Below are 20298 nucleotides of genomic sequence, written 5' to 3'. Positions count from 1 at the left end.
GCTCTGCCCAAGACCTTTTACCTCCACATGCTCTGCAGGGGTAGCAGTCCTGCTCTCCATCTCTCTCTCTCCATAGATAAATAGTCGATACAGATATGTTTATACTTGTGTGTATGGTGATGTTATGGCCATCTTGCTTGTCTATTCCCACAAATTTCTAAACTCCTAGGAACTCTTTCTTGTTGTCTTTCAGTTTTCAGTATATATTGCATATAATTATCTGGCTTATATAATCTATGCAATAAATATTTTGTTGGATGAGTAGAAAAACAAATGATATTAAGAAGATGAGAAAAATTTGGATTTGAATTTGAATTTGATACCAGAGAACAGGCAAAGAATAGTTGCTATAATTCACCAAAATATGTAGCACTGGGCTTCCTTGGTATCTAGGGGAAAAAAATGAAGTTCTATGAACCTTATTTTCCCATAAAATAAATTAAATCATTTCTTTTGTTCCATTAAATTATGAGTTTTTTTTTCAAATAAGGATTTTCATTTAAGCAATAAACAACACAGTATGCAAAAATCTTTAATAAGTTCTATAAAAGCTGTAAACATACTCTTCATGTGATTTTATTTTATACTGACCTTTTCTAACAGGTAAGGTCCAGGGGTGGGGAACCCACAGCCTCGGGGCCACATGTGGCCTTCTGGATCCTTGAGTGTGGTGGCCTTTTGACTGAATCCAAATTTTACAGAACAAATCTTTTTATTAAGGGGATTTGTTCTGTGAAGTTTGGATTTGGTTGAGGGGCTGCACTTTGGGATCTAGAGGGCCACATGTGGCCTTGAGGCTGCAGCTTCCCACTGTGGGTATAATAGGAAACCTCAATTTAAGGAGATGTTTTTCTTGCTATTGGAAAGAATGCCATCATCATGGCTGTTGGTTACTCTGGCCCTATTTACACATCATACATGGATTCCCATAGCACAAAGACAGTCAGCCGCGGGCACCTGTGCACCTTTCTTACACTCTTTGTCCATGGGACATCAAGGGAAAGGACCCATTTTGGGGGGAAGTTTATTAGCAACTACAAGTTTATCATTATTCAAACAAGAAACTATTCTTGCTTGAAACTATTCTTCTATGACAGCAGACAGTTTCTGCAAAGCTCTCTTACGTTGGAATAGAATTCCAGGCACAAAGTGGCACTTACAATCTCAACTTTCCCATAATCATTCAGTCCAACTTATCCTGTACATTGCCTTCATGATGGATCAGCTTTCCCTCCAGCCGCCTTTTACATCAATATTTGATGTCCGGAATAACTCCAGCCTGTGAGCTGAATGACTGCATCAGCCTCTGGAAATGGAGCTATGGTAAAGTCTGCTTTCTTGGAGAGTTCTGCAGTGGTGTCTAATGAAGCAGCTGCACTGTCCTCATGCACGCCAGGCACTTTGACATTGGTGACTTCCTGGGAATTTGGAAAATGTCGTGTAGTCTGCCCATGTGCAACCTTGTGCTTTATAAGCCGAAGAGCAATGTGGGAGGCCTTTAAAAGGCAGCGCCATCTCCACCAGCTGCTCTTCCAGCCCATCCTCATCCCTTTTCTTGTCTTTGCATTCTTTGTAATCTCCTGTCTTATGTTTGTCAGCCTAGAGGAAATTAGAGCTTTAGACCCATCTTGGAAAAAACAAACAAATATAGTTTAGAATAGTCCAACAATTCCACTTCTGGGTACCTGTGCAAAAGAATTGAAAGCAAGATCTCGAAGAGATATGTGCACACCATCCTCAAAGCAGCACTGTTCACCATAGCTAAAGAGTAGAAGCAACTGGAGGATCCACTGACAGATGAGTAGATAAACAAATGTGATAAATACATACAATGGCATACCACCCAGCTTTAAAAAGGAAGGAATGGATGACCTTCGAGGACATTGTGCTAAGTGAAATAAAAGAACAAAAAGAACAAATACAGTCACAAAAGAACAAATACTGTATGATTCCACTTATATACGTACCTAGAGTAGTCAAATTCATAGAGACAGAATGGTCGTTGCCAGGGGCTGAAGGGAGAGGAAATGGTGAGTTGTTCAATGGGTACAGAGTTTCAGTTTTTTGGGGGATGACAAAGTTCTAGAGGTCTGCTGCACAACAATGGGAAGGAATATAGTTAACACTGCTGAATTCCACATTTAAAAATGGATAAGATGGTAATTTTTATGTAATTTGTTGGTTTTTTTTTACCACAATTAAAAATATATACAGATTAGAAATAGCAGCTCTGCAGGGAGCTGGGGCATTTAGAGAAGGCTTAGGGATAGTAGCGAGAAGTGACAAGCGGTGACCAGATGGTGAAGGAGATGAATGAGAGCTTTGGTTGCAACAGCCTCTGTGCACGGAGGACAAGAGGCAAAGCATTTAATGCAACGTGAGATGTCTAATAGGAAGCACCTCACTTAAGGCGGGACCTGACTGTTAGGATTAACAAAACACATCCTGTCATCACCACCTTCACTGCACGGAAAACTGCCTGTTCCTCACCTTGCGCCAGGTCCCTCATTAAGTATTTGATATATACATCAATGCATATTAACCTTTTTTTCAAAATTGAATTCTTTTCCACTGGATTAGAGCTAGTCCAGAGATGAATTTGGGGTTAAAACCCTAAAAATCTGCATCTGAATTTCCCTACATGTTTCAATTTTATTAGTTTAGATTTTTTTTTCAAAAACTATTTCAGTTTTTTTAAAATAGCAGGCTTCACCAATGACCTAGATACGGCCAGTGAAAATCTTTTTACTCTTGGTAAAATTTGAATATTTTTCTCAACATTACATGAAACAACACAGTTTTCAAAAATGAAGCCATTTAAGATCTTTCATTGAATTCTTCCCTTTCATAAGCACTGTTTGTATGGCAGTTTCTTGGCCTTAATGAATAGCAGTATTTTAAAGTTACCAGTAGCATAATCTTAATGGTGTGCTATAATGGAGTCAAAGTGTGTTGGTAAGAAAGACCCTTTTTGTTATCATTATCCTTTCTGAGAGTGTTCATTTTAAATGAAATATGTTTAAATTTCAGAATTTAAACATCTGGTCTTATATTTTTGAATTATGATGTGTATTTGTGGCAATGGCATGACAATATGAAACCCTTTCTCTGTTGTTTCTTTTGATATCTAAAAGCATGTGAGTCGGGATCTGGAAGACTCGTCATGTTCTTCAACACAAGGAAAATTTAACCGAGAGCAGTTTTACAAATTTATCATTTTCCCTGGCAAGTGGATTAAAGTCTGGTATGATCGACTTACCTTGTTGGCGTTACTGGATCGGTAAGCAGCTGAGCATGCAAATGTACAATCGAAAGACAAAACAATTGCATGCTCTTAAAAAGAAAATTGCAAAAACAAAAAAAAAGAAAAGAAAAGGAAAGAAAAAGAAACTTGCCACTTGCTTAAGTTCCCTAGAATGTTTTCAAGCTGTACACCTTTTTGCTGCCAACCCAAAGTCAAAGCCAGTAAGATCCTGAAAACTTAAACAGTTGTAATTTAGCAGCTGCAATAGGAGATATGAGAATCGGGTAACATAGTTCATGTTTAAGGTTAGCTTTGGGGACACTCTTATGCTTTAGTCTACTCATATCTTGCCCCATTTTTGTATGAAAGCTTGAGGCTCTGCCTTTGACACAGGGCCTGGCTTGACTGGGCGTGGGAATGGGGGGAGAGGACGGGGCTGAAGTGGGTGATTTCTACCTTTTCCCCAGACAAGTCAGATTCTCGTTGTTCACAGATGTCTGATGACTTAAATGCTAATCTTTTCCTTAAACTCTTTTTCTTTCTCCTTTGATTACCGTTGCTCCTCAGGATAAATTGCTGTAGGGTTGGAGATGTGGTCACGGGCTGGGAAGGCAGAAGGGGAGGTTAAAGTGGGGTAAGGCATGGTGGAGATGGGGCTAGGTAAGGGTTTCCCATTTCTGTTCCCATTTCTCTACCTCAAGATGTGCCATGGATAGTACTGTGATTTTCAAGGGTTCAGTAGCTCTGACTGGAAGATTGGTTTAAACATTCAAGATGCTGTTATTAACACTGCCATAACCAATTGCTGAGTTTTGCAATTTAATGCCAGCCAGTGTGATCACACAAACAAAACTGTAGTCATGCAAAATTATAATAGTAAATTTCAGTACCCAAAAGTCAGGGAGTGGAGTTATGATGGGCTTTCCTAACAACATTACGTTACCCAAGGGGCACACCCTTAAGAGAAACATTTAATACTTAACTAAAAATCCAAAATAATGCATTCTGCTAAATGAGGCATTTTCTTGAAATATTAATTATTTTCTCTTACAAAGGAATTATTGAAAGTTGGATTAGCTTGTGTTAACCATTCATATTAAAAACAAATATTTCTATAGATGTCTATGTTTGTTATTTTGAAATCTACTTGGTGACAAAAAATTAACTCAAAATCCAGTGGAGGTCTAAGAAAGGATGATAAAGAAGATGATGGTGGTTTTCAAAAGTTCATGGTTTTATGGTGTTAATCACCTTTCTTGGAAGTCACAATGGGTTTTTAGATTTTATGCTTAGGAATGACCTAGAAACAGTACTACTCCCTCATCCATGGATACTTTAGTTGGTTTACTTTAGTTGGATACTTTAGTTTAGGAGCCCCTGGGCTCTGGAGGCAGCCCTTGGAAATCAAATCCAGTTCCCACTACTTATTAGTGCTGTGATCTTAGGATGGCTATGAAACCTTGCAGTGCCTCGGTTTCCTATCTGTGAAACGGGGAAAACCTGTACCACAAGAAGCTTATGAGGATTAAATCACCATAGCCCATTGAAAGAGTTCTTTAAATATCAGTTGCTATTATTATTACCAGGAATGTGGTCCAGAACTCAGAAAGAAGAAAAATGAATAATAAAAAAAATGAGAGTAGCCAAAATAGATGTTGTCAAATCCAGACATTAAAATTTAGACCCTTAGCCTACTTGAAATCATCTGTGAGCAGGATTGGTGATCTGGCTTTACAGTGCAATTAAGGAAAGAGACTGCGTGAACCCACAGCTCACAGCAGAGAAGGAGGAAGAAACCCAAAACACTGACCTAGAAAACTTGAGCAGTTTGGGAACCTTGCAGGGGGAGTGTAATCCCCAAACAGGGCAGGGGAGCTCTGTAAAAATGCAGATTCCCAGGCATAAGACCTCACCACTTCAGTGCAGCCTTTGTGATGGGGGCTTGGGGCGGAGTAACGGAGTCCTTCTTGGTGGGGGAAAATCAGGGGGAAGAATACTTTTTAGGAACTTTATTCCTTCCCTCCAAATAGAAAAAAGTTTTGTTTTTTTCCTCCTTTGAAATTTGTTTCATTTTATATCCAAGGCTCTTAGATATTGTTAAGTATACATCAAGAAGTTATGAGCACACTGAAGAACACACAATGAATTTTGTTGTATGAACTGGCACCAACCAAATATGTATAACTCTATTAAAAGTGAGTAGTGGAAAATAAGTGACACACAAATTTCCCTTTTCACCAAATATATTTCAGTTCCCCAAATAGTTTGTTAAAATATTTTAAACTTGAACATCATGATCTCTGCATACTTGACCTTTCTGTACATTCCTATGTTACCTTGCTTGGATTATTCTGTAATATGTCAGCTGCAGTCCAGCCAAATTCATCATCAATTTCCTCCCCCTGGCTCTTGCCCTCCCTTTTATGGGAGGCCCAAGGCCGTGCTTCTTGGCAGGCACAGCTCCAAACTTACTTTACTGCAGTCATTTATCTTTCTGGTTCTTTGAATCTTTTAAATCTGTATCTATATCTATGTCTATCAATCATCTATCTGTCTGTAATTATATATAAAAAGTCCCTACCAAATGATTCATACACTTAAGTGTTGCCTTAAGAGTTTTTATCCTTAGTTGTTTCTCTCCTATTTTATTTAGCTATTGAGACATCAAGTGTCAGCATTAGATTTGGGTTCGTTTTCACTCATTTATTCCTTCATTAAAAATGTTCCACAGACTGGAAGAAAACATTTATGAAAGACATATCTGTCAAAGGACTGTTATTCAAAATATACAAAGAATGTTTAAAACTCAGCAGAAAGAAAATGAACAACTTGAAAATGGGCTTAAGGTCTGAACAGATGCCTCACCAAAGAAGATACACAAATAAGCATATGAAAAGATATTCCACCTCATATGTCATTAGAGAATTGCAAATTACAACAATGAAATATCACTACACACACCTATTAGGATGGCAGAAATCCGAAACACTGAGAACACCAAATGCCAGCAAAGCTGCAAAGCCGTGGGGTCTCTCGGTCATCATTGGTGGGAATGCAGAGTGGTACAGCCACTTTGGAATTCAGTTCTGCCATTTCTTACCAAACTAAACATGTTCTTACCACACGACCTAACAGTCTCACTCCTTGGTATTTACCCAGATGAGCTGAAAATTTATGCCCATGAAAAACCTGCACGTGAATGTTTGTAACAGCTTTATTCATAGTTGCTGAAACTCTGGAAGTAACCTAGATGTCCTTCAGTAGGTGCGTGGATAAATAAACTATGATACATCCGTACACTGTAATATTATAAGGGCTACATACTGTAAAGATTGCAACTATGTGACTTTCTGGAAAAGGCAAAGCCATGGAGACAATAAAAAGATCAGTGGTTGCCAGGGGTTAGAGTGGGTGAGGGGTGAATAGGTGGAGCACAATTTTTAGGGCAAAGAAACCTGATAGATACATTTGTCAAAACCTATGGAATGCGCAACACGAAGAGCGAATGCTAATGTAAACCATGGACTTCGGGTGATGATGGCATGCCAACGTAGGTTCATCAGTGGGTGTTGGTGGTAGTGCAGGCTGTGCGTGTGTGTCTGTGGGGAGAAGGGTGTGTGGGAACTCTGTGCTTTCCCCTCGGTTTTGCTTTGAATCTCAAATGTGTCTAAAAAATAGTCTATTAATTTTTGAAAAAATTTTCACGATTGCTTACATGCCAGGCATGAAGTAGCCACTTATCCCTATCTAAAAACAATCACAGTTTGGTGAGGAAGACCAACATGTATATTAGCAAAAATTGGTGAGGTAAGAAGTATGCTCAGAATTCTTGTGAATGACCCATCTGAGCTCTGGGCCTTTTGTTCCCTGACCTCGTGGTCCATGTCATCCTCCCTTGCTCCATTTTTTTTTCTTTTCGCTTTTTTGAGACAGGGTCTTGCTCTGTCACCCAGGCTGGAGTGCAATGAGGTCATGATAACTCAATGCAATTTCAAACTCATGGGCTCAAGCGATACTCCCACCTCAGCCTCCTGAGTAGCTGGGACTATGGGTGCATGACCCCATTCTCAGGTAATTTTTCTTTCTATTTTTTGTAGAGATGGGGTCTTGCTATATTTCCCAGGTTGGTCTTGAACTCGTGGCCTCAAGCAATCCTCCCAGCTTGGCCTCCCAAAGTGCTGGGATTACTAGCATGAACCACCACTCCCTCCCATGGCCCCACCTTGCATTTTGTCCTCCCATAGAAGTCTTCCACCTCTGAAGTCCTAATCCCAGTCTCGGTTTATTCTTCATATCTCTCTCTCTGCCTCCCTCTACTGGTTACCCAGCCCTCTCTGGCACTGTGACCCACCAGCACTCTCCCATCTGGCAGCCCTTGCTGTCAGTTTCCTCTGCATCCTGCTTAGGTTTTAGGATCCAGCCCTGGAAGTCCCCTCCTATCAGTACCCTAAAACTCCCTTACCTTGTCCCTTTGTACCGTGTATGGGGAGTCCCACAAGAAAAAATCACCCAGTGAGACAGTATGCCCATGGCACATCCCATGGCAGGTCCTCTGCACCTTTGGAGGTTTCAGCTCCCTCTCAGCTCTCTGGCTGCAGCTCTCTTAGCTTCTGAAACTGGGTAGCAAACCCTGGCTCCAAAGACTGTATCTGGGAGCAATTTCCTGCCTTCACCAGGTGTTAATGCAACCCCCACCCCATTGAAAGGAACCAGTGAAGCTCTTCATATGAAACACATTTCATGGTTGTGAATGGAATCGTTAACTGCCTCTTGCCAGTAAACCTCATTTAGTGGCTAAGGAGATCCAATGGGCTGATATTTCATTTGCTTCAGTGACAGAAATCTCTAGCTAAAATCTGGATTTTTTTTATATAGCACAGGAATGAGGAAAGAAAGAAACCTTAAAATCTTGTAGCCAGATACAGAGGGTTGCGTAAGGTAACTACTGTGCTGTCACGGTCTGTCATTTTAGAAACATGCAGGTATTCTCTGGACAAACTTACCTTTCATTTCCTTTGTCTCTATTTGTGTATTTTGCACAGAACTGAAGATGTCAAGGAGAATGTGCTGGCGGTTTTACTCATTGTCCTGGTCTCCCTTCTTGGATTTCTGACATTGAACCGAGGCTTTTGCAAAGACATGTGGGTGCTCCTCTTCTGCCTGGTCATGGCCAGCTGCCAGTATTCCCTGTTAAAGGCAAGGCCTCATCTAATTCTTACCAGTAACATGTGTTCTCACTAATGTAGCCTTGAAATCATGAGATGATGACACAGACACTTCTGATTTGTGTTTTAGAGCGTTCAGCCTGACCCCGCCTCACCAATACACGTAAGTTTCCAAATACAGGCAAGTGGCTTGTCTTGTCTGCCTGTGTTAAAGACAGGGAAAAGGCCAAAACCTATTCAAAAGGCAAAATCTTTATCTATATCTGAATATTGAATATAAAAAGTAGAAATATTAAATGGAGATATGACTGCATGGTGGCCAAGCTCCAATTGCATCCGAGAGCATGGTATGGGTGGTACCGGGGGAGGGGCCGGGGTGGGAGTTGGAGAGTGTGTGGAGGGGGTTTCCTATTCCACCAGATCCATGCCAGGAAAGATTGAGCAGCCTGGTGGGGAAGACTGCAGACTGTGCAATCAGACTACCTGCCTTTGTTTCTGGATTCTTCCACTTGAGTTTCTGACACTGAGCAAGATACTAGTCCTCTCCATGCCTCAGTTTCCCTATGTGTAAATGAGGCTGATGAAAACACTTAAGGGAATTTAATTCACGGAATGTGTGTACAACAGTACCTGGCACACAGAGATTGCTCAATAAACATTAGCTATTTTTATTAGTAGTATCAGTTATGTGGGCAATGAATCATTATTATTTTTTAAATTTATCGTATATATTTGTGGGACATAAGGTGATGTTTTGGTGTGTGTATACATCGTGGAATGATTAAATCAAGCTAAAGCTAATTAACATATCTATCACCTCACATATTTGTCTTTTTATTTTTCTGGTGAGAATATTTACAATCTACTCTCTTAGCAATTTTCAGGTATATAGTACAGTATTATTCGCTATAGTCACCATGCTATACAGTAGATCTCTGGAATGCATTCCTCCTGTCTGAGTGAAACTTTATACCCTTTAACCAACCTTTCCTGATTCCCCACCCCACCTGTTCCAGCCCCTGGGAACCATTGTTCTCATCTCTACTTCTATAAGTTTGGCTTTCTTAGATTTCACGTGTGAGATCCTGCTGTAATTTTCTTTCTGTGCCTGGCTTATTTCATTTAACCTTATGTCCTTGGGGCTCATCAATGTTGTTGCAAATGACAACAACATTTGCAGTAGGTAAAAGATGACCTTCTTTTTAAAGGCTGAGTAATATTCCAATGTATGTATATACCACATTTTCTTTATCCATTCACCCCCTTGGTGGGCACTTAGGTTGATTTCATGTCTTGGTAATTGTGATGAGAGCTGCCGTGAACATGCAGATGTCTCTTTGACATACTGATTTCATTTCCTTTGTATATATACCCAGAAGTGCGATTGCTGGGTCATATGGTAGTTGGATTTTTAATTATTTTGGGAAACCTCCACACTGTTTGCTATAATGATTGTACTGGTTTACATTCCTATCAGCAGTGTACAAGGATTTTTCTCTCCACATTCGCACCAACACTATTATCTTTTGTCTTTTTGTTAAAAGACTTTTTTTTTTTGAGACAGAGTCTCACTCTGTCATCCTGGCTAGAGTGCAGTGGTTCTCTGCATCATAGCTCACTGCAACCTCAAACTCCTGGGCTCAAATGGTCCTCCTCCCTCACCATCCCAAGTAGCTGGGACTGCAGGTGCATGCCACCGCACCCAGAAAATTTTTCTATTTCTTCTAGAGATGGGGTCTTGCTCTGGCTCAGGCTGGTCTCAAACTTCTGTCCTCAAGCAATTCTCCTACATAGGCCTCCCAGAGTGCTAGGATTATGGGTGTGAGCCACTGCACCCAGCCCATAAAATACATTTTAACAGGTGTGAGGTGATTATCTCATTGTGGTTTGAAATTGCATTTCCCTGAATCATTATTCTTTTCTCATGAAGCTGATGTCTTCCTAGTCCACATTTTCAAGTGTATTGTTACCTTTCATCCCCATGACTTTGGGCCAGTTCATAACTACGACTCTGCACTTACCAATACTGATGTGTTGGTGCTCTGGCATTTTTCCATGAGCTGTGAAACACAGGCACATGGTTTTCTCTGAGCCTGCTGCCCCTCCCCCTTGTTTGTGGTGGTACAGGGCACTGTGAGATGGGCACCACCCTGCAGGCTCCCTGGCCCAGGCAGACTCCCCTGGCTCTCTGAGCAACCTTCTTTCCTTTGTTGTGGCAAGCTCCTGTGGGTCCCTGGAAAACTCTTCAAATGAAAGAATGCTTGATCTTCCCTCTATTGTGCTTTTAAAAAACTCATATCCAGGATTTAGGACTGATTTTAAATCTGTGATAGCTCCTGTTTAGCTCACAGTAATTAAGAAAAGCTTATAATTGGACAATCACATGGCACACATTGCTCTCTTGTTAAATTCCTCTGTTCCCCATAATTGGTTTACATGTAATACATCTTCTTTTATCCTGGAGTCTGAATGTCAAGATAAAGTAGAAGCAGCATAATTAGGGTATTGAGATGTATTGTTATGATCATCAGCAGAAATCTGGGGTAGGTGGTGGGGGCAGAGATGTGCAGCTTTGAAGTGTTTTGTTCAAGCCCACCCTAGATGCCACATCACCACCCTCCTGCTTCGGAAAACCTTCCTTGCTTGTTACTACAGTTCAGTGTCACTTTTTCTGGGTGATTCAGGGGAGGAGTGGTCTATGCTATTAAACGTTCCTGCATGTCGTTTCAGAAATAATGCAGAACACGCTAGCACAGGCAGAAGGCAAGTACAGCTGTGTAATCCTTGTGGATTTGTAATGCCCGTTACCATGGCCCCGGTGCTGCTCTGCTCTAAGTTGGAGTTATATTGTCCAGTTCCTAAAGGAATGGATCAAGCTGCTATTCCTTTATCTGATCAAGCCTGTCATAGCGAGACGTTACTTTTCTTACTGTCGTAGTAAACATAGACATCTAACTATGTTTATTGCAGTAATTAATTTGCTTACACAGATTTCTAAGTAGATTAGTCTCTAATTTGAGCTGGTGTTTCTCCAGTAGTGCTAATGAAGAAACAAAATATGGTAGCTATAAAATATTTCCTGCTGCAATCTGGCCAAACCATGTGGGTATTTAGAAGGCAAATTTATTATCTCCTGTTTATAGATGAAAAAACTTCAGGTAGGAGAGGGTCAAGAGTGTGACCAAAGGTCTGGGGCACAGAGACAGTTCCCAGGACTGCTGCTGTCTGTAGTCCTGGCTCGTTCTCATTCATAAGGGGCCGTCGAATGAACCAGACTGCGTTTCAAACCATGCTACTTTGTGCTTTTGTCAGGAGGTGGTTAATTAATAAATTCAGCCAATTTTTGCTCTTAGAATGATTGACTTATTTTTTCTTTTCTGCTTGCTTCCAGGAGCGCAGGTGGCAAATTTTGAGTAGGTTGTTAACACCAGAAGAGAGCAAAATGAAAATAATTTTTTTTTTGCATAACACTTGATATATTTGAGTTTTAAATACAGAATTAATACTGTAATAGATACTGTACAGTAGCCCCTGGGACTAAAAGAAATTAGTCTGATTGTAAGAGAAAATAGGAAGTATAAATGGGTAGAGTTGTCAAAGTTGTTTCATAAAAACACCTTAAGTCGTGTTCTTTCAATATTTTCTGTTTGCATATTAAACACGTATGAGACCGGGCGCAGTCGCTAATGCCTGTAGTCTCAGCACTTTGGGAGGCCAAGGTGGGAGGATTGCTTGAGGCCAGAGTTTGAGGTTGCAGTGACCTATGACTGTGCCACTGTACTCTAGACTGGGCCACAGAGTGAGACCCTGTCTCATTAAAAAATAAATAAATCAATAAGAATAAAAGACAAGAAAACAGCTCTGGGAGAGCTTAGAAAGGTTAGGTGTTGGAGTGAATACTGGAGGCAATCTGAGGATCAGAGACTAGCAATATAGTAATGGGGGATGAGGATATTAATTTACTTACATGGATTTGTAACAGTAACCACTCATGATAATCTAGAAAGCAAAATTCAGTAAAATTTCTGAGAGGTAGCAATGAACTGAAGCAGTGTGCATGGGGATCACCTCTATGAGCCGGAGTCCCGGGGATCTGCATTTATATACATCCTAGGGTGATCATGGTGGGGGTGATCTCAGATCATACACTGAGAAATGGTGGGGTTAACCAGAAACATGCAGGTTTCAGGTTTGAATCCAGACTTACCATGTACAAGCTGTGGGGGGTCTCAGGAAACTTACATCATTGAATCTTAGATTTTTTTCTGCAAAAGAGGAATAGTAAAACAGGATTATAAGAGAATGAAACAAGGTAATTCCCCTGAGTGTTTTGCATAGTATCTGGCCCTGAAGCACCTAGCAAATGTTTAGCAGTATTTTTGTATGTTTGCAAAATATGGATAATCATAACAACCTCAGTTGGATTTAGTAGAGTGCATGGGGCAATTTTTATAATATGCCCAGTACGTATTCTCGAGCATACCAAGTCCTCTGTAAGTGTTTCCTTCCACTCTGCATGTTTGTCTTTACTCCTTCCTTACAGTGCAAACTCCAAAGAGCAAGGGCTGCAACCTGCCATGTGTTCTAGCCCATTAATGGTTGCTGTAATTCAACGAACACATCTGGTGTCCAATTCAGGTTATACAGAAATCATTGCAAATGACTTTCATAAATAAACTTTTTATTTTAGGGTGGTTTTAGATTTACAGAAAAATTGGGAAGATAGTACAGAGAACCCCTATGCCCAGTTCCCCTATATTAACCTCTTACTTTAGTCACAATATTGGTACATTTGTCACAATTAATGGACTGATGTTGATGCATTATTATTAACTAAGATACACATTTTACTTAGATTTCCTTAATCTTTACCTGATGTCCTCTTTCTGTTTGAGGGTTCCATCTAGCATACTGTATTACATTTAGCTATCATGTCTCCATGGGCTCCTCTTGGCTGTAGTAATTTCTCAGATTTTCCTTACGCCTGAAAAAAAATTAGTCTGATTCTAAAAGGAAACAGGTCTGGGAAAGCTTAAAAAAACTGGGGCTTGGGTGGTTACTGGAAGAAATCTTGAGGATTAGATGCTGGCAACATAGTAGTCATAGTAGTTTTTTAGTATCTACACAGTTTTGAGGAGGATTGGTCAGGTATTTTGCAGAGTATCCCTCTGCTGGGATTTGTCTGATATCATGTTCTCATGACTAGACAGAGATTATGGATTTTTAGGAGGAATGTCACAGAGGTAAAGTGTCATGTCGATCACGATCACATCATGTCAAAGGGACAAATTACCAGCGTGACTTATCACTGTTGATGTTGACCTTGATCATCCGGCTAAGGTAGTGTTTGTCAGAGGAAGGATTTTGAATGACATGAAATAATTTCTCAGTCTTTAATCCTGGGAATAATAAGGTCAGTTTACTGGATCTTGATTTAAAGTCAAAGTCAAATAATATTTGTGTATTTATTCTGCTCAAAAAAGTACAGTTGAAAGCAGGAGCCATTCCAAATTTGCCTTTTTAAAATTCTCATATCCTACATTTCTATCATTAATGCAAAGCAGAACCTAGGTCACCACTCTTTCTGATGTCTCTCACTGGCTTTGAGGGAGATGCTGGGCAGGTGGGGAAACGGCCTGAACTAGGAGGTAGCAGAATGGAACCTCCTGGACGGTGCTTGGTGAACACTTTGCTGCCCATTTGCTGCCCCCTGCCTTGGACAGCTGCACCTGCCATTTTGCATTAGTCAAGGTTCACAGACCCGAAAGTTAGGAAGGTGGCCCTAAAATAGATTGTCCTGCAGAATTAAATGATAAACTAAGCTTGAGGAACCTTATTTGCCTATATCTTTTCAATTTTTAGAGTAGCCTGTTACATTTCTACCATATTTAAACAGAAATAGCATCTTACTAATAACCAGTTGAAAATTATTTGACCCTTCAGTTGAGACTTATCTTCTATACTGTTTTCTCTAAAATATTTTGGGTTCTTTTGTATACACAAAGGGTGGGTCATAGATGACTTGCTGTCCGGGGTGGAGGGTGCCCATCCCCAGTGCTCTCGTGTTTGCTCCACATACGAGGGAAACCGAAGTACATAGTGGCAAACACTTAGCCTGACTCCCAGTGGACTGGTGTCAAAAGAAGTACAAAAGAACATACAAAAGAAGTTATCAATAGCCACAAAGAAATGATGTTTAAATAAACTAACCTACACCACTGTGATGTCTTGGTGTAAACCAGGCATCCTTAAACTGCGACCCACGGGCCACATGTGGGTGGTTTTGCCCATTTTTTTTTTTTACTTCAAAATAAGATATGTGCAGTGTGCATAGGACTTTGTTCATAGTTATTTTTAAACTATAGTCCGGCCCTCCAGCAGTCTGAGGGACAGTGAACTGGCCCCTTGTTTAAAAAGTTGGAGGACCCCTGGTGTAAACCATAAAACACAGCAAACCCTTACTGCAGTGGTGAGAGTTCAGTGTAGGTGACCATCAGGTCATGGCACAGCAGCAGAGGGGTGGCCAGAGCAGGCATGGCTTTCCTACACCCTCTGCAGGCAAGGAGCCCTTAGCGCCACCCAGCGCCCTTTTGGGAAAAGCCGACACCCCACAGTTACTATGAATGCTTTCCCGACTCTGTTTGCTTCACATGAGTAACGTTCACATTCTTCGTTTAAAGAGTGACGATTGTGAATGAAATTTCATCAAGTCAGGCCGAGTCCTGGGGCCCGAGGGATCCAGGGTCAGATGCATTCATCCCCTGGTGGTTGTGGGGAGTCAGGCAGCCAGGGCCCGAATCCTTACTCTACCACAGTTTTCTGTCTGTGAGGCCTGGGGCAACTTCTCCATCCTTATGCCTCAGTTTACGTAGTGTGTGCTTCTCAGGGTGTTCTGAGGATTAGCCATGTGAATACGTTTGCATAGGCAGGGCAGCGAGTGCCTGTGGTGTGGGAGAGGCCAGATAAACGTCACCTGTCGTCGCCGATGTTGTTTTGCGTCGGTCATCAAAAAGAGGAGCCGGACCTCCGCATGTGGCAGCCATGAGAGCCTGTGTAAGCTCAGTGGGTGTGAGGGGCTCTCTTCTGCCCCATGGGATGACGCTCGGAACTGGCACATGCAGCGAAGCTGAGAGCAGGTGGGGGCGGCCTGGCCTGGCGTGGACAGCCCCAGTTTCAGTCTCCTCTGAGGCCCAGCTGCGCTCCAGCCCTGGGCCCCCTGAGATCCTCTCAGACACCCCATCTTCTTTATAAGACACTTTTTTCCCTTAAGAGTAACAACCAAATGTTGAAGGCATTTGACCGTCCCATTCTCTTCCTAAGAGGATAATTAGGATGGCCTCGTCATTTAGCCACAGGTGCCTCTGCTCTACGCAGGTGGGGCTCCTGGAGTTTTTGTTAGAGTCTCCGTTTGCTCTTCCCCTGCCCCAGACCAGCACGTAACGCGGGTCGTGAAATAGTTATGTGGACATGGGGCTGATGGAAAACGCAAACGCTCATATCCATCTGCTTTTGTGCAGTAGCCTTGTAAGATGCTCCACATCTCAGTTCCACTGATGCTTCCCAAGTGTGTTTTAAAATTAAAAACAGGTGAGGAGTAACCGAGTCAAATGAGTTTTTAAGAGATTATGATCAGACTTCATCTGGTGGAGTGAGCAGAATTTTTCTATTGAAAAAAATTTAAAAATCAATCCTTGGGGATTTTGATGATTGATTCATATGTGAAAGCTGGAGAGCAGGGCATTTCATTGGTAGGTGATCTTGGGAATCAAGGCAAATAAAAGTGACCTATGTGCCATGTATTAGCAGTATGCTTAGAATGGTTTGGGGACCCTCAACGTAAGATGGGAAAATGTGGTGAAGAGGGCAGGCTGTTTGTAAGCGTGCATTAAGCTTCGTTTCTCAAACTGCAAACACAAAACATAATCCTGCCCGGTACAGTTTGAGTCAACATGATATCTTAGACTTGTTCAAGGCCAAAGGCTTTTTAATTCCTAGATAATGAAGGAAAGATCAGAGCAAGGGGAAGGTAACTATTTAGTTATATTTCCTAAATAGTGTCAGTTTGAGGAGATGTCTCATATGCATATATGTTTGTACACTGCATAGCTATTTGTAACGACAAATTTATTTTGCTCTTCACTTGATGAGAAATGCTTAGGTTTAACTTAGGCTTTAGTTTCATTTTTTAAAAATGCAAATAAAGTATTCCCATACCCATTAATCTATGACCTAGTTGGAGTCAAAAGAATATTTCCTAAGGGTGCAAGTATTCTTCAAGACTTACCGTGGACTCTCAGCCAAACATAGCCAGGCTCCGTGGACAGGCTGTGTTTTCCTTCCAGTTAAAAGATCATCTCAGAATAGGACTATTTCTATTATAGAAGCAGTGGCAATTTAAATTGTTTTTCTAAATATAATATGTTCAAGGCAGTGACTTTAAAAATCCATATCTGAAACCATACCACTTTAATTTTTACTTTTTTACACTCAAGGTAGTTCATGAAATGCAAAGAACATTTTCCCTCTAATTCATTTTTTTTTTGTTTTTTTGAATCTTATGAATTGTGCATTGATTTGTGAGATGTAAATTATTTGCTTGTTTTGCCCTAGAAAGTTGATGTTGTAGCTTTTTCTTAATTTTTCTATCCAAGAAGAATAACAAGTGTTTCTGCTTCTCCTCATAACAATATTTTGAGTGCTAAGATGAAGTCTGCTAAATATTTGGTACCCCTTAGAGGAAAGTGCTGTATGCATAACAAGTTTTTTAAATCTAATCATTCCACTGTGCTATACTAAGACATTTTATGCAATCTCTGTGGGTATAAGTTTGCACGGGTATTGTCTCAGTTTCTAAGACGCTAGGAAATTGAAGCCCACAGCTTATAATTCTATTTGTTATTACTAGTGGAGCCCAAGTGTAGAGCAAATAATGGTTTAAATTAGTTTTGCACTTGAAGTGAACAAAATGAATGGAAGTTGCACTGTTGGGGAAAACATTAAATTAGATCTAGATTTTCTCCAAGAATGGTAATTAAATTTTTAGGTAAATCTTGTTGAAATAGAGAAGCACAACATTTTTGATTTAACAGAATAAGCATCAGGCTTTTTGTCTTTTTCTCTCTGGTATTTTGTGTGAATGAATTGTGGTAGGGGAGCGGCGAGAATGTGCTGTATGGTATAAGTTGTATGCTATGGTGTAAATTTACTGACTGTGAGGCTTTTGACATTTAATCAAAATAAAAGGTACCATTCAGAAATTGTGTTTGTTTTCTAGGGACACAACCAAATCATAACATATAGCAGACCAATCTATTTTTGTGTGCTGTGTGGCCTTATTTTGCTTCTTGATACAGGGGCCAAAGCCAGGCACCCTCCCCGTTACGTTGTGTATGGCCTGAAGCTCTTCTCTCCTGTGTCCCTGCAGTCAGCTAGGGACTACTTAATAGGTGAGTTAACTTTGGGGTTATAGGGAAGAAATTGGGGGGAAGGATATATCTCCCTTTATCTTCTGAATCCTAGCTGGAGAAGCCGCCTTACTTGATTATTGGATGAAGAGATGTGCATTTCCATCTTGGCTTGTATACTTCTACAGAAGACTGTCTGGGAGCCTGAGCCCCAAAGCGTTCAATAATGGAATTAATTTAAAGGATCTTAATATCCATGACCAAGGTGTGGCAGCACTGTGGTACCTGAAGATTGGTCACTGTGGTGTCTGCTGCGGTGGATTTGCTACCAAGGTGGCAGCATGAACAGACACAACTCTCAGTCCAGGTGGAGTTCTGGATTTTCTGGTCACCCAGTCTTCTACTGGTCCCCTTTGCTTGCCTTAAGGTCTGTGTTCGATGTCAGATGCTCTGTTTAACAAGTCACCTGCATATTGTAATGGTTTAGAGTCCCGGCTCTGGAGCTGTAATATGGGGACAAAATATTTCCCATCTCAGAACTTGTTGCAAGTTTTAAATGAGTTCGTGTACTTGAACATATAGAAGGTTCCTGGCACCAGGCATTAGCTGTTACTGTCAATATTATGCACAGAGGCTGCCCCAGTACCAACCTGCAGCTCTGAAGTCTTGACTGCAGATGCTTAGAGAATTCTTGCAAAGACATCAAGGGGTTTACACACCTGCTAACTTGTAATTGGCTGTGATCTCATTGACCAACTGAGTTGATGGATAAAGGGCAGCTACCAAAGACACCAGTCTTGTATGGCTCACTGACCTGCTAGAAATCTTACTCAAGAGGAGACTGTCAAAGCCGTAGATCCTATAGCATCCTTTCTGCACCCCCTGCGATAGCTCCTTGAGTCTCTCCAGTGGAGCTGGGGAGGGTGCTCAGGTGTGGTGTAAGCTTTCTTTGGGCTCCTGATAGGTGAACACTCTGGTAGGCATTCTACCCTCTGACCTCCTTCCCAGCTGCCACCTCCTCGTTTCTCTTCCTGCTGTGTTGGTAGCAAACTGTTCACTGCCCCCACGCCCAACTCACTTTTCTCTGCATCCTCAGCACTTCTAGTCACATCGTGTGAGGAGCTGAGTAGCTTCTTAATGCCAAAGTGTTAGGCACCACGTCTCAGAGAATCTCTGAGTTCAATTAGGAATCAGAAACATGTTGGAAAAAAAAAAAGAGGAACAGATCCCATGATTAGACTCCCAGTCAGTGCTCAATAGTATTTGTTGCTACCCTTGCTGATATTTTTCACTTTACTTTTTTAAAAAAAAATCTCATCTGATGCTTTATTGGTTGGAACACACACACCTACAATAAGAAAGGCTTTCAGTCATTTTTACCTTCTTATAACTTAGCTCACCCATCTTCCTCCTTCAGACAGTCGCAGTAAAGGAGTCAGTTTGAGTAGACACAGAGGTCTGGTCATGACTGCACACTGTGGAGTGCCATCCTTTCCTGCCGTCTTCTTTTTTCAAACAGTGGTGCTAGGGTCCAGAGCTCCGGGGCACACAGGGACCTGGGATGAGAGGTGAGAGGGCATAAAAGGACTTTGGAAGATGTTCAACAAACATTTCTCTACATCAAGTGTTGCCTTTTCCCCTCCACGCCCCACACTGCATCTTGGGTACTTCATGGCCATATTTTCTCCAGGTCATGAGCGTCGGTTAGTGTTGGTAGAGTTCCACCTCTCATAGCTCATGAAGATCTGTGGCCTCTTCTCATCTCCTCCCCTCATGTGTGTTCCTTCTGCTCGGAATCTGTCCCACTGCCCCCTACCCTTAACCCTGCTAGCTAACAACACCTCATTTCCCTAAGTTTGGTCCCATCTTCCATTCTTTAGCAACCCATCATTTTCATAGCCCTTAACCCATTTCGTAGCAGCCTGCTTATGTTTGTGATCTCTGATCAATGTCTGTCTCTCTCACCAGCTTATCTGTGTGGTGAAGGCAAGGCAAAGACCCTGCCTGCTTTCTCTCCACTGAACCCTCAGTGGTGTCTGGTGTCTACAGGCACTAAATAAACATACGTTGAACGGATGAACTCATGAACATAAGGCTTTTGCTTTAAGTACTAAAGAGACTAATGTACAAAGGAACTTTTGGAATGCTTCCCATTCATAAATCAGAGAAGGCTATAGTCAATTTGCACTGTTTAACTCAGCCTTTAGAATAATTGGGACTTAATAAGGACCTTTTGCCAATGATCTGTGGAAAGATACTTGGGGGAAGAAGAGCACGACATATATTCTATTGACAAATTGCTTTTCTGTACTTAGGTCTCTCCTTCATTCCTGTTTTTTTTTTTTTTTTTTTTTTTTAATTTCCTACTATAAAAAAGTCAATTCTGTTGAATAAGTGTAGTTGTCTTGGCATGGGGAACTTACAAATGGTATTAGAATGTGAGGTGTTATTGAAGCTCAAAAAGTAAGACATTAATGTACTTGGC

The 20298-nt window shown here is 41.2% G+C and overlaps 1 protein-coding gene across 3 annotated transcripts in view; it reads left to right on the top strand.

Annotated features, from left to right (window-relative positions):
• PCNX2 (pecanex 2) overlaps positions 1–20298 on the top strand; it is a 264024-nt gene that overhangs the window by 50432 nt on the left and 193294 nt on the right. For all 3 annotated transcript variants that reach the window (XM_075995467.1, XM_012738242.3, XM_012738240.3), the window contains exons 10-13: positions 3135–3280; positions 8287–8440; positions 8540–8572; positions 17684–17855. In XM_075995467.1, the coding sequence (XP_075851582.1) occupies positions 3135–3280; positions 8287–8440; positions 8540–8572; positions 17684–17855 (505 nt within the window). The remainder of the gene's footprint in view (positions 1–3134; positions 3281–8286; positions 8441–8539; positions 8573–17683; positions 17856–20298) is intronic.

The sequence above is a fragment of the Microcebus murinus genome, chromosome 19, assembly GCF_040939455.1.
Source record: "Microcebus murinus isolate Inina chromosome 19, M.murinus_Inina_mat1.0, whole genome shotgun sequence".
Taxonomy (NCBI): domain Eukaryota; kingdom Metazoa; phylum Chordata; class Mammalia; order Primates; family Cheirogaleidae; genus Microcebus; species Microcebus murinus.
Note: the sequence above shows the minus strand (reverse complement) of the source record. Positions and strands in the feature narration are given on the sequence as shown.